Source organism: Marmota marmota, unplaced genomic scaffold (genome assembly GCF_001458135.2).
Source record: "Marmota marmota marmota unplaced genomic scaffold, marMar, whole genome shotgun sequence".
Lineage (NCBI taxonomy): Eukaryota > Metazoa > Chordata > Mammalia > Rodentia > Sciuridae > Marmota > Marmota marmota.
Window position 1 is genome coordinate 11565134 of NW_025999853.1, and position 14617 is coordinate 11579750.

General features: G+C 32.7%; 1 protein-coding gene across 13 annotated transcripts in view; it reads left to right on the plus strand.

Moving 5' to 3' along the window:
- Anks1b (ankyrin repeat and sterile alpha motif domain containing 1B) overlaps positions 1 to 14617 on the plus strand; it is a 1073630-nt gene that overhangs the window by 195148 nt on the left and 863865 nt on the right. For all 13 annotated transcript variants that reach the window (XM_048803345.1, XM_048803363.1, XM_015482887.2 and 10 more), the window contains exons 5-8: positions 5611 to 5686; positions 7280 to 7381; positions 10189 to 10290; positions 13195 to 13361. In XM_048803345.1, the coding sequence (XP_048659302.1) occupies positions 5611 to 5686; positions 7280 to 7381; positions 10189 to 10290; positions 13195 to 13361 (447 nt within the window). The remainder of the gene's footprint in view (positions 1 to 5610; positions 5687 to 7279; positions 7382 to 10188; positions 10291 to 13194; positions 13362 to 14617) is intronic.

Sequence of the window (14617 nt, forward strand, 5' to 3'; positions counted from 1 at the left end):
CTCATACATTGCTGGTGGGACTGCAAATTAGTGCAACCACTCTGAAGCAGTATGGATATTCCTCAGAAAACTTGGAATGGAACCATCATTTGACCCAGTTATCCCATTCCTCAGCTTATACCCAAAGGACTTAAAATAACCATGCTATCGTTTTGTAGGCACATCAATGTTTATAGTGACTCAATTCACAATAGCCAAGCTATGGAACCAACCTAGGTGCCCTTCAACAGATGAATGGATAAAGAAAATGTGGTATACATACACAGTGGAATATTACTGAGCTATAAAGAAGAATGACATTGTGGCATTTGTTGCTAAGTGGATGGAAGTAGAGAATATCATGATAAGTCAATTCCCCAAAAGCAAAGGTCTAATGTTCTCTTTGATATGTGGATACTAGCCCATAAGAAGGGAAGGAAGGGTGCATAAGTATAGAAGTTAATTGGATTAGACAAAGAGAATGAAGGGAAGGGAGGGAGGATGGGCATAGAAAAGACTGTAGAATGAATCGGCCATAACTTTCCTATAAGCATATGTGAATACACAACCGGTGTAACTTCATATCATGTTCAACCAGAAGAATGGGATCAAAATTATAATGGGTTGCACCCCATGTATATATAATATGTCAAAATACAGTAGTGTCATGTATATCTAAAAACAAATTAAAAAAAAATCATCTGTCTTCTTGGTGTGTCTTCATATGTCCTTTCCTCTGTATACAAACAGAGAGAGAATTTGCTGATTTCTCCTCCGCCTCATATAAGGACACCAGTCCTATTGAATTAGGGCACAAACCTTGTGACCTAATTTAATCCTAACTGTTTTATTTCTGTAAAGGCCCTGTGTTCAAACCTATTCACACTGGGGGGGGGCTAGGGGTTTAATATGTGACTTTTGGGGGAGACACAGTTGTTCAGTCCATAATAGATTCTCTTCAGTCTGTCTGCAACATAGCAGTGAGAAGTGATTCCATTAAATTATGTCTGTTATTCCACTTTTCTGCTCAAAAAACTCCACTGGTTTTCCATTTTACTCAGAGCAAAACCTGGAGTCTTTACTGTGGCTGACACTGTCTTAGTGTGACTAGGTACCACTTTCTCTATATATATAAAGCTACCCTCTCCTTCTCTTTGCCTTTTTTTTTTTGTTAATCTTAGCTTTAGCCACAGTGGTCGCCTTAACTGTGTTGGAACACTCTACGTATGTACTCATATCTCAGGCCTTTGCCTTACTAACCAACCCACAGGATTTCTATTTTTTTTTTCAGGTGTTGCTCAGATATTACCTTAAAAGGGAGGACTTCCCTGGCCTATCTCATCATCCCAGCAACTCCCTTTCTTTCACTTTCAACTGAAATGGATTTCCCTATAAAGACTCCTTATCCTTTCCGTCTTCTCAGGCCAGGCTATCAAGCACTATTCTATGTGAATAAGAAAATTTGTTTCCTGCCCTCATGGGATTGATTGACTAGTAAGGATGATGGAAAATACACACATACAAACAAAAACTTCAAATGGCATTAAGTGCAATGAAGGAAACAGCTTATTTTCAATTTGTTTGTAATTGAGATCTAAGGACCAGGGGAGGCCTCTCTCTGAATATACCACTTGAATGATACTAACTAACCCCTAAGGGGCTGGGTCCAGTGAATTGAGAGACAAAACAGCGGAAAAGATGGGTATATTAGAAAGAGAATGTAGACAGAGAAAAGAAGCTGAGTAAAGAATATGTAGGGAGTTAATGGAAAAAAAAAGCTGTAAAAAAAGTAGTTAGAAGAGGAATGCCAAGACAGTAATTTCATATCATCAGTTCATCTATTGACCATGTATTTATTGAGAGCCTGCAATGTGCCAGGCATTAATTAATATGTGACAGAGGTTATAGAAGTATTAAAATTAGACAAAAATTGTGCCACAAGAGGGAAGATGACTCTATAAAACATGGTATAAAGAAAATTGAGACATGGAATAGGAGCTTGAAGTCATAGCAAGTCTCTTTTGTTTTTGGATAGTGGAGAGGTATATATGCTTATGGAGAATGGAAAGATGCAATGAAGAGACTGAAATTGAAGATGAAAAAGAAATGGTGAAGATACTTGATGAGCAAACTTTGAGAAGAAACAGAGAATAAAAGCACAAGTGGAGGATTAGTTTTAATGGGGAGAAAAAATGCTTCCTTTGAGAGAGAAGTGAAGGAAGAGAGTACAGGCGAAGACAGAAGCTTGGGAGAAATGTTATATTTGAATTTGAAGACATGTTACTTTTCTCTTGTGCCATTTTCCCTAGTCTAAACATTCTTATTACCATCAGCTGTTCTTCACGTGTTCTTCTAGGTCCTTTTCATTTCTTACACTCTTCTCTGGATACATTCTTGAATGTTAATAGTCCTGTAAAAGTTTAATTTCCACATTAAATGTAGTGCTCTAGATGTCATCTAGCCAATGCAGGACATCCCCCAAATAAAAACTGCTGCCTTCCAACTCATTGAGACATCATATTTGTTTATAAAGACTAGGATGTTATTATCTTTTGGTTCTTTTTTCCCAAGAGATGGTACAATGGCTAATTGGTACCAGCCAAGGTACCAGGGATTTTTACTCCTAAGTTAAATACCAGTCTAGTTGTCTTCCTTTATCTACATGAAGATTTTCTTTATTAATTGCTTATTAATTATTAAAATAGTATTTGGTCTTGGTTGTCATAGTTTTTATGTTATTTGTGCTATTTTCTCTACTGATCATTACTACAATTACACTTTATATCTTGTCATCATTATTCTCTATATTTTCTCCTATAATCAAGAATGGTTCTTTCTTTTTTTTGGAGGGGGGGTATGAATTCTTATTTCTTTATTGGGCCATGCTCTTTTGCATTTTTCAAGGAGGGTTATGGTTGGAATGTTAAAATTGGAAGGGGAACTGGTATAGCCAAGCTCTGACATCTTCACATCCATTTTTGTCTGCTCTTTTGGTATTCTGGTGGATGGATAACCTAACAACAATTTTTAAACACTTGAAAATTCTGAATAAAATATAACAAACGCCTTTTTAAATGTGTAATTGTGCTTCCTTAATAGTCACAGTAATTTTTATGGAATTAATCTGTTTTGAAAAATCCATAAGTTTGACATATTTAAACTATTTGGAGTAAATAGCAATTTAAAAAAAAAATAATAGTAGGGCTGGGGATATAGCCAGTTGGTAGAATGCTTGCTCACATGCTCAAGGCCCTGGGTTCAATTCCCAGAACCCCTCCCTCACCCAAAAAAAAACCTATCCTCAAAAATATAGTAAATAGTTCATAGGATTTATGAATTTTCAGAAATATTAAGTGATTTTTCTAAAGATTAGCATCTAAAAGTCAAGTTTCTACTGGAATTGAGATCTTCTATATCTACCTCTTCCAGAAAGAGAAATTTAAATTTATGGTGGAGAGTCAATGTATAGAATAATACATTTCACTTTTTCCATTTCATACTGGGCTGTATCTAAGTATCTGGGGAACCAAATTATTGTGAAAAATAGACATTATTGTTATAATAGTTTGTTTAGACTTTGTCTTAAGTTAATTATTCCCTTTACTCATCATTACTTTTTGTATTTCTAATCTTTTTCCTTACTTAAATCACATAGAAATTCTTTTAGTAAACGTCCATATCCACAACTCATTTTTAATGTGCTTAAAATGCTATTTTACCCTCATTCTTGGAAAGATAATTTGGCTGGAAGTAGAATGCTAGATTGACAGTGATTTTCTCTTGTCACAGGAAGATATTATTTCTTTTGGCTTTATTGAGAAGTCAGCTGTAGGTCTGATTTTCGTTTTAGACAATTATTTTTTTCTCTTGGGGTGTTTTTAACATGTTGTCTTTATCTTAGGTGTTTTATAGTTTTACTGAGATGTGTTTTGCAGTTTCACTGTGATATGTCTGAGCTGTATTAATTTATCTTTCTTAGTATTACTAGAAATTATTAGTGAACTATCAATATAGAAAGTTCTTAGCCATTGACTATTAATTATTTTTATCATTTCCTGTTTAGACAAATGTTGGATCTTCTTATTCTATCTTTTCACATTTCTTTCCCTTTTTATTTTATATTGCACTACAGACTTAAAATATATAATCTATTTCAGCCCCTTTTTTGAGCTATATCTTGTCTATTATTAAACTAATCTGTTATAAATGTTATATTTTCAATTTATAGAATTACTATTTGGTTAATTTTCACATCTGGTCAAATTTGATTGTTATCTTGTTCTTTAGTCATATTTTGTATCTTCTAGTTCTTTCACCATATTGATTATATATATTTTATATTCTGTTGCTGACCATTTTAGTATGTAAAGTTTTTGTGGGTTTTGTTCTTTGGTATTTTTATTTTTTGTTTGTTTCTATTAATTCTTACTGACGATGGCTTGTTTCCTTTTTAATTTAGTGATTTCTAATTTTTAATTTTTTTCTTAGAGTTTTATCTGTTGGAGACTTGAGAATAAAGTTTATATTTTTAGAGAGGATTTATATCTTCTGCTAAGCATTTATATCTTCCATTGAAACTACAAATCTTAGACCATGTTATTCTACATTTTGGTTTACAATCTGGGGATCATAGGAATTGTGTGTTTTTGCCCCACATTCACTATGTGAGTATTGAAACGTGTTTTGGAATTCTTTCAGGGAGCAGGCATTTATTTCTTTCCCTCTCTTTCACTTAGAACTAAGACCTAGGTAGGTACTCCTATATCTTCCCTCTGTAAAACTTTAAAATTTTATTTTTACCAAGGATTTTGTAGCCTTCTAACTTGCTTCAACTTCAAACTTTGTCTCTTGTACTCATACTCCCACCTTGAGTGACTGCTTAAAAAATAGGCTGGGGTTTACATGAGTTGGCAGATTCTTTTTTCCAGTGCCAACTCCCTAGATTCATGCTAGTGGTTTGGGTGATGGCCAGATCAAGAGGGTTACGAGATAGATCCTGCCAGTTGAAGGGACCAGCATTTGTGACCTTTGGGGAAGAAAATAGAAAATGACACTAATATACTTAAGTTCAGTATGCTAGGAGGAGAGAGTAGGAGGTTTGAGAGAGGGTTTTAGTGTACAGGAGAGGCTGGTGAGGAAAGCTTGGAGATCATCATCCAGATTTTGTAAGTCACTTTAATTGTTTAGATTCCATATGTCATAAATATTTACTTATGCATCTGTCTCTTGGAATGTGGATATAAGAGGGCCAGGATGATTGTTCCATACTTAAGAACATCCTTCAGCTGTTCTTGGTATGTAACTGGTGTTTAATAAATCCGTGGTGATTGAGTGAACTCAGTGGATACTCACAAAAGCCTTGTACAATAAGCATTACTTACCTTTATTTTATACTTGCATACAATAGAGTTTAGAGAAGGTGAGTTTCTTTTTAACATAACAAGGTCAGACGTGATAAGGTAATTTCCAAACTCAAGTGTTTGGATTTTGTTTCTAGTAATTCTTCTTTATTTCATAGTACCTTTCAGTCAGGGAGTGCTGAGATTATAGAAAATATGCATGAATACATAAAATGACAGAATAATAAAATGTCTAAGCATTCTAAATGCAACTGTGATTTCTTTTTTTCAGACAGAAAAGGGGAGTGCCCTTCATGAAGCAGCTTTGTTTGGAAAGGTGGATGTTGTGCGAATTCTGTTAGAAACAGGTAGCTATCATGGTTCATAGAGCCTGTCCTCCCAAATACTCTATTTCAGGAATAGACAAAGGAAAGTGACATTTTTATTCATGATTCTTCTTCTTTTCTTCAAATTGCAGAGATGTAGAATTGATCCTCTGGTGTTTAGATAAAATTGATATAAATGTGTACTTTTTTATTCAATAGATGCATCCATTAAAAAGTTCTTGAAAATTATTATTTTATAGATTTAAGTTGCATTTAAATGTACTAGAGAAATTAACACAGAGATCTCTGTTTTCTGTAAGAAGGTGGTATTGGTCCCTGAGAAATTATAATAATTTGCTTCGTTTGTTGAACATCATATTTCTCTTAGTGTTTTTTTTTTTTTGTGTGTGTGAACTGTGGGAAACAGAGATTTGAGTTCCCTTTCCTTAAGGTAAATTTTCCTTCTAGTTACTTCATCAACTGAGTAGCAATTGTTTGTTGGTTCTGTGACTTCATTTAAAGGGAACCTTTTAGAGGCAGTGCTTTGAAGGAATAGCACAGTAGGCTTTTTAATCTTCATATGTATATTCTGATTGTGATGAAATAAAATTTGAACTGAGGTCAGATATTTTTAAGAATTGAAAAAGTACAAATTCATATTTAATCATCAATGTGAGTCATTCATGTTATAGACTATCACATGTTTATTTTCCTCTGTAAAAAAAATAAAATGAGAAACATTGACTAACTGTTGTACTGTGATGTGCTTTTGTACAAAGTTAACATTTCATGCATAGTTAAGTTTGATTCTGCAGTGTAGTGATATAATAAATAATTTGAGACACTCAGTTAAATAAGTGCTGGTCATACATCTGAACACACATTTAAGCAAATACTTAATAATCTTATGACGAACTAACATCTGGGACCAGATCCTACAATGAATTTGTTTGCAGTTTGGTGTTTGAAAAGTTCATAAATTTTGGGGGGTACTGCAAACTATTTGCTACATTAAAATATTTTTTATTATAATAAATATTTTCAGAACTAAAATATTTAATTACTGTATTTTGGTCATACAGTTCAAGAAGTTTGTTCAGTTAAATGGTAAATGTGACTGACATTGAACATAATCCAGCATAAACAAGTATCAGGGAGTATTTGGCTTTGTAATTGGAGAAAAAGTATTTGGACAATTGTTCAAAATAATTATATTTTTAAAATTCTGTGAATAAGAGTCTCCTTATATTCACATAGTATATATTTATTATTTATTAAATATTTTCACCATATGATACAGTATAAATCACATGACCAATTATACTTTAGGAATTGTCATTATAAATCAATAATATTTTTCAGTTTGATAGTGTACTATTTGGTTAACTAGATATCACCCCAAAGAAATTATAGGGCCCTGAAAAGCGGTTTTAAGCATTGGGGTAGTGACCTTTGAGAGTTAAGTCATTATCAAGAATGTTCTTAATCTTTGGTAGCTTAATCTTTGTGTGTGTTTATTTGTTTAAAATCATCTACAGTGCTTGGTCTATATATGTTTGAAATTATAGCAGTTCTATGTCGATAGTGAGGATCTTTTAGTGATGTAGATCTGGTGGGTTTTCCTTTTTCTTTCAGGAATTGATGCCAACATAAAGGATAGCTTAGGAAGAACTGTCTTAGATATTCTGAAAGAACATCCATCTCAGAAATCTCTCCAGATTGCAACACTCTTACAAGGTAAAAGTACTGCTTAAATTCAAGATTAAAATAATACTTACTATCATGGTTTCAGGCTTTTTTAAAAAAAGTTTTTTAGTTGTTCATGGACCTTTATTTTATTTACTTATTTATATGTGGTGCTGAGAATCTAATCCAGTGCCTTGCACATGCCAGACAAGCACTCTATCACTGAGCCACAACCCCAGCCCGGTTTCAGGCTTTTTGAGTTAGTGTTTACCTTTGAATGAACTTATTGTTTGCTTTTTTTCCTAATAAATTTTAAAAGTAATAATACTTTTTAAATGTTTTGTTTCTGTTTTCCAAGTACTTAGTATTAAAAATTGAAGTATTTATTTACTATTTATTATTAAAATCCTTTTAAAACATCTAATAAATATTTAGTGATGAAATTAATTTAATAGGTTATATAAAGTGATGATTAAGTATTATCTTATGTGTTAATGATTTTTTAGAGATTTTCTATCATTTTGTCTGATTTCTATGACTCTGTGAAGCATATAAATCAGATATTATTCTGCTTTTTTGTACATAAAGCAAGCAGAAGCCTTGAGAGATTGTTTTGCTTAAATTCATATATGCTATGCTAAATGGCAGAGCTAGTACATAAATGATAGATTAACAACAACAAAAATTGTATTTAACTGAAAGAACATGAATTCTTTCCTTCCTAATCCAGTAGTACAAGATAATTCAGTTTTGCTAATCTTTGTTTTTGATAAAGGTCATTTAGAACATTCATAGTTAGTTCCAGTTTTGGTTTCTCAAAGATTTGACTACTATTTAGGTACTAGTTTTTATTGCAGAATTATATAGTATACTTCTCTATTTGATCTAAAACTTTTATGAGAAATTTAGATTTAAATGTGTTCTCATTTGCTGGATGATTAGGCTTGGCATGTAGCATGTCACATTAAAAATCCAGATGTTCTTTTTGCCCTTTTTAATAGGCTTCTACTTGGTCAGCAGTGTATAACAGAGGAATGAAGAGGAGTAGGTTGGGAAACTTAACAACCTTTATCCTTGCAGCAAGATAAATGATTTAAAACCAACTAGGACAGGGAACATGTAAAAACAGGAGTCAACAAAGGTCAAAGAGGGGTATAAAGAATAAATGATCATTATAGTCTGTTTCTATTTCCAAAACCTTTCATGGAAGTTTAAGTCCCTACAATTTTCTTGTCAATAAAGAAGTTAATTGCAAGTCAAATACATACAGAGATGAATCAGAGAATCCAAGTATGACTTTTCATATAAATTCAAGCTAAAATCAAGTTGAATGAAAACTAAAAAATAAAAGTGGTACACATAATTTTTATCCCTTTTCTCATGAAGGCACTTGTGTTGCGTCTAGCTGAACTTAAGAACACAAAAAAAACTGAAGCTTGTGTATAACAAAACATCAAAATTGAGCCTTGTGCCCTTTGGGAGAAGTAAAATACATGTCTCCCACTAAAAAGAGGTCATGACATAATTTTACACATTTTTTTAACATACTGCACTGGCTCATGAGTATGTTATTATATATAGGAGTAACTAATCTCTGCTCCCTTAAATGGTGAAGGGTCATTAGATACGTGAGTTTGTAATAGGGATATGAGACACCCTTAAAATTTTTCAAATTGTTGGCAAATTTCAGAATGTAAACATATTATATTTTTTACATTCCTTGATTTCACATCACTGCTGTATTTTAAATCTAATGAAAGAATTTGATATCAAAATAAGGCCAATTTTTAGTAAAATTTATAGATAAAGTTACTACCTTACAAAATTGTCATTCAGTTTACATAATTGCCACATTGTTCAGAAATTTTGAAGACAGAATTCCAGAGGTTGCTTTCTTTTCCAGTAGAATTTGTCCAGTAGAATTGTCCTTTGATTCTAAGTATATCAAATATTGTGTGCATAGTAAGCAGTATTTATGTTTTAACTGCTATTATTATTATTATGTCTATCAAAAAAGGAAAAATGATGGAGCTGGGATAGTAGCTCCATGGTAGAGTGCTTGCTTAGTATGTGTGAGGCATAGAGTTTGATTCTCAGCACCGCATATAAAAAACAAAGGTCCATTGACAACCGAAAATACTAAAAAAAAAGTAAAAACGAGTGTGGGACATAACTCCAAGAATAATAGGAATGAATTTACTTTGTGGAAGTAAAATTAAATATGCAAATTATGCCTACCTTGAAAGATTATAACACTATTATGAAATAAACTTACCCAATTTCATTCACATCACCTGATAGGTGATTGAATTCATCTGAATTGAACATCTCTGTTCAATAGAGGTGAACAGAAATGTTTGAATAGTCAGGTCTATTCAAAGTATCTTTCAGAGAGCTTTAAACCTTCAGATTGAAAAATTTTAAGGAAACTAGGATTCTATTACATCCTAGTTTAAATTAAATCCATCTAGATTTACTTATACTTACTTATTTTTCTATTTATTTATTTATTTGGTATGGTACTGGAGATTGACCCAGGGCCTCATGCTTTCTAGGTAAGCATTCTGCCATTGGGCTATATATCCCCAGCCTTAGATATATTTTAAGAAAATAATGGGATAAGTTTAGTTTTCAAAATAAAGGGTTCATGAGTTTTTCCCAAAGTATCTTTTGTATTTAAAGATCTCAAATTAATGACACATCACGAAGTTCTTATGGTTTTTTTTGAAGTTCTTTGAAAACTTAAGATATGAGGAAATAAATGGAAAATGGATCATCAGAAGTAAAAAAAAAGTTTACTTTTTGATTTTTAACATAAATGAATTCAAGTATGTAATCTCAAAAACATATATACACAGAATATTTAGAAGGCGTGGGAAGAGCAACAGCCCTTGAAGAGCATGTACAGGAAGATACAACACAAGAAACCCACATTTCATCTCCTTCCCAAAAGACCAAAAGTGAGTATCTAATTACAAAGCCTTGAAACTATATTACACTTGCATGTCCAAATTTGTCACGTATGCATAAGAAGGCTATCAGTTGTGAAAACCTCATATGAGTCATATCCTATTCTCTATATTTTATACATTTATTCAGTCAAAATTTATACAGTCCCTACTACTCGCTGGGGACTATTTGCAGCCCTGACATACAGCAGTGGGCAAAGCAGATTGCAGCCCCTGCTGTAATGAAGTTCATATGAAGTAATATTTTATAGCTTTTTAAAATAGATCTGTTTTTTCTAGATTTATTGAGGTTTACTTAACAAATTATGTTTATGTTTACAGCATACAATATAATGTTGTATATGTAATACATTGTGAATTAATTATCACAATAAAGCTAATTAACAAATTTATCTCTTCACATAGTTAATTTTTTTAAAGTGGTGAGAACACTTAAGATCTAACTTAGGAAATCCCAGGTATATAATATAATATTAGTAACTATAGTCACCATGCTATACATTAAATCTCCAGAACTTTTTCATTCCCCTGTTATCTAAATTTTTAACCCTTCGATAAGTCTTTCTCCATTATCTCCACCCTCCATCCCTTGGCAACCACCTTTCTACTCTCTGCATTTATGAGTTAGACATTTTTAGATTCTACATATAATTGAGATCATACAGTATTTGTCTTTCTGTGTCTGCCTTACTTCACTCAGCAAAATGTCCTCCAGTTTTATCCATATTGTCCTAAACGATAGGATGTCCTTCTTTTAGAGTAAAGGACACTGGATTACAATATGGACAGTATTATGTGCAAATGCATGCGCACACACACACATAGAATATATTCTTTATCAGTTCATTTAACAATAAACACTTAGGTTGTTTCCATATCTTGGCTATTCTAAATAATGCTGCAGTGAACATGGGGGCACACATATCTCTTTTAAAGTTATTATTATATTTGCTTTGAATAAATACAAGTGGGATCACTGGTAGTTCTATTTTAAAATTTTTGATGAACTGTCCGGGTTTTTAGGCCCCCCCCCACCAGCAGGAGAAGTGGGAAAAGCAGACCCCAACCGCCCACACCCAGCCCTCCCTCCTTCCCTCCCGGGAGGACAATCAGAAGTGCCAGGCAGAACAGTCAAAGCAGGATCTCATTTAATAAGGAAGTACACACAGCTTATAAACTGCACAGGAGCCAATCAGAATAAAGGTCAGAGCGGTAGAGCAAGTTCATGTGTACACCCATTCCATAGTCTGTAAGGGAAGGCAAGAGCTGTCCACGAGGGCGAAAGAGTCCTGGACCTATCCTGGAGATGGTCCACCTCCTCCATCACCGCCTCCTGGCTGATTGCCAGGAGCCCTCCCAGCCACATGTGCGGCCTCAAGACTAGGAAGCAGGCAGCCATGCCCTACAATGAACCATATAATTTTTGATTATAGCAATACCATTTTGCATTTCCACTATTTTCTCCACAGTCTTACCAACATTCATTTTATCTTTTTTGTTAAGAAAGATGTGAGGTAATATCTCATTGTGGTTTTGATTCACATTTCCCTGATGATTAATTATGTTGAATACCTTCTCTTATACCTGTTGACACATTTGCATGTCTTTTTTGGAGAAATGATTGTTCAGGACCTTAGCTCATTTTTTATTCAAGTTTTTGATATTTTCCTATTGAGACGTTTGAGTTCCTTATACATTTTGGATATTAATCCCGATCAGATCTGTGATTTGCACATATTTTCTTCTGTTTCTTAGGTTGCCCTTTTACTTCACTGATTGTTTCCTTTGTTGTACAGATACTTTTTAGTTTGATCCAGTCCTACTTGTCTATTTTTGATTTTGTTATCTATACTTTTGCTATTGTATCAAAAATAGAAATCATAGTTCAGATTAATGTCAAGAAGCTTTTACTCTGTGTTTTCTTCTGAGAGTTTTGTGGTTTCAATTTCCACATTTAAGTTAATTTATTTTAATTGATTTTTGTATATGGTGTAAGATAAGGGTACAATTTTATGTGAGATACACACACATACACACACACACACACACACACACACATATATATATATATATATATATTCCATTTTTTAAACACCATTTATTAAAGAGACCATTTTTTATGTATTTTCAGTTCTTGGTACACTTGTTGAAGAGCTATAGTAATAAAAATAGCATAGTGCTGGTATAAAAACAGACACAGACCAATGAAACAATTTAAAAACCCAGAAATAAACCCATACATATATGGTTAACTGATCTTAAATATATTTTTATTTCAGAATAAAAATAATAAGATCTATAGTATAAATGCTTGAAATGTTTTTCAGAATAATTAGAGGAATAATTACTTTTCTGAGACTGCTAAGAAAAGTTAATATTTGCATGTAACCTATGAAATATTCATGTTTGGCAGGTTATATGTATTAGTTATTTGTTCCTTCTGTGTTTTCTCTTTATATCATTTTTAAGTTATGATTATCTACTTTTCTAATTTTTTTTGTTTAAAGTTCTATTTATGTTTATTGAAGCTAGGAAGTAGGCTCTCAGTACAATTTCAAATTTGTTAATAAATCATCAGATGATTCTGTCAGTGAGGTAAAGTGCCAGTAAAAGATTACTGAAAAATTAATTCCTATAATAAATAAAGCTATAGGAATTATAATTCCAGGTGTTTTATGTATTACAACTATGTAAACTTTTTCTTGTTTCTATTTGAGAAAGAATAAATACAGGCAAAATTGGAATCTCTTGTTTGTTAATATTCTTGTGTTATAGTTTAATACCTTCTACTTATTCACATTTGTCATATTTTGAGTTTTCATATTTTTATTATTTGATGTTAAGTTTCAGCAGTAATCTTTGTTCATATCTGATAAAATTACTATCTTTTTACAGGTGAAACTGTGACTGGAGAACTATCAAAACTCTTGGATGAAATAAAGCTCTGTCAAGAAAAGGATTATTCTTTTGAAGATTTGTGCCATACAATATCAGATCACTACTTAGATAACTTGAGCAAGATTTCAGAGGAAGAACTTGGGAAAAATGGAAGCCAGAGTGTAGTAAGTAAGAGGGGAAATGAAGACAAAGTGTTTGTCTTTGGTAGTTCAGTATGTACACGTAAATGGCATGGGATTTGGTCATTGTTAGATTATCAGATTCCACCACTATTGAATGCCAGTCTCTCTTTGTCTTTCTCTAATTTTCATTGGGGTTCTATGCTCATTGAATGTGCAGTGGAAGAAATGCTTTGATGTATAACTTATAGTTTGTGATGGTCTCTCTATTGTCAGACTCTCATAATACTTGGAGTCATAATTTCTTTAGTTATGTTCATTTAGTTTTATTGAGCATAATTTTATTGGTTCCCAAAGCAAATTCCCTTTGTAAATATTCCCCATTTTCTCTATAAAAAAGTCTAATCCCTCTTCAAAAAGATTGAGAGAGCCAAGCCATGTGTCTAGCTCCTCAGTCACTCCTTAAGTCATAGTAGGAGAAAGATGTGGAAAGTTGAATCTGTATATTTAAAAAATCTGCAAATCCCAAGGGGATTCTACCTTATGAGCTCAGAACGTAAAGTATGAGTTAGAGATTCTTGTTTATTATGGATTTTTTAAATACTTATTTTTTAGTTGTAGTTGGACACAATACCTTTGTTTTATTTATTTATTTTTATGTGGTGCTGAGGATCAAACCCAGGGCCTCGCACATGCAAGGTGAGCGCCTGCCCTACTGCTGAGCCACAATCTCAGCCCTCATTATGGATTTAAAATTTTTTTTAGTTGTGGATGAACACAATGCCTTTATTTAATTTATTCATTTTTATGTGGTGCTAAGAATCAAACCCAGTGCCTCACATGTGCTAGCCAAGTGCTCTACCACTGAACTACATCGCCAGCCTTCATGATGGATTTTTATATACACACAATAACAAGCAAAACTGTAGAGAATCAATCAACTTAAAATTAAGATTTATAAATCTACTTTTGTCCTATAGAGGAAGGATTGATAGTATCTACTAGTAGTAAAGAAAATACATTATTATGATATAAACCATTTACTCACTTTTAGAACTTTAGAGAAACTTTATACTTTATACAAAAGCCAATAATAGACTGTGTTAAGTATGTCGTATTATTTATGAAAACTAAAAGAGTATGAAGCATAATGACTATCCATATATATATATATATATATAAATTTTTTTAGTTGTTCATAGACCTTTATTTCATTTATTTAAATGGGGTGATAAGAATCGAACCCAGTGCCTCACACATGCCAGGCAAGTGCTTTATTGCTGAGCCACAGCCCCAACCCC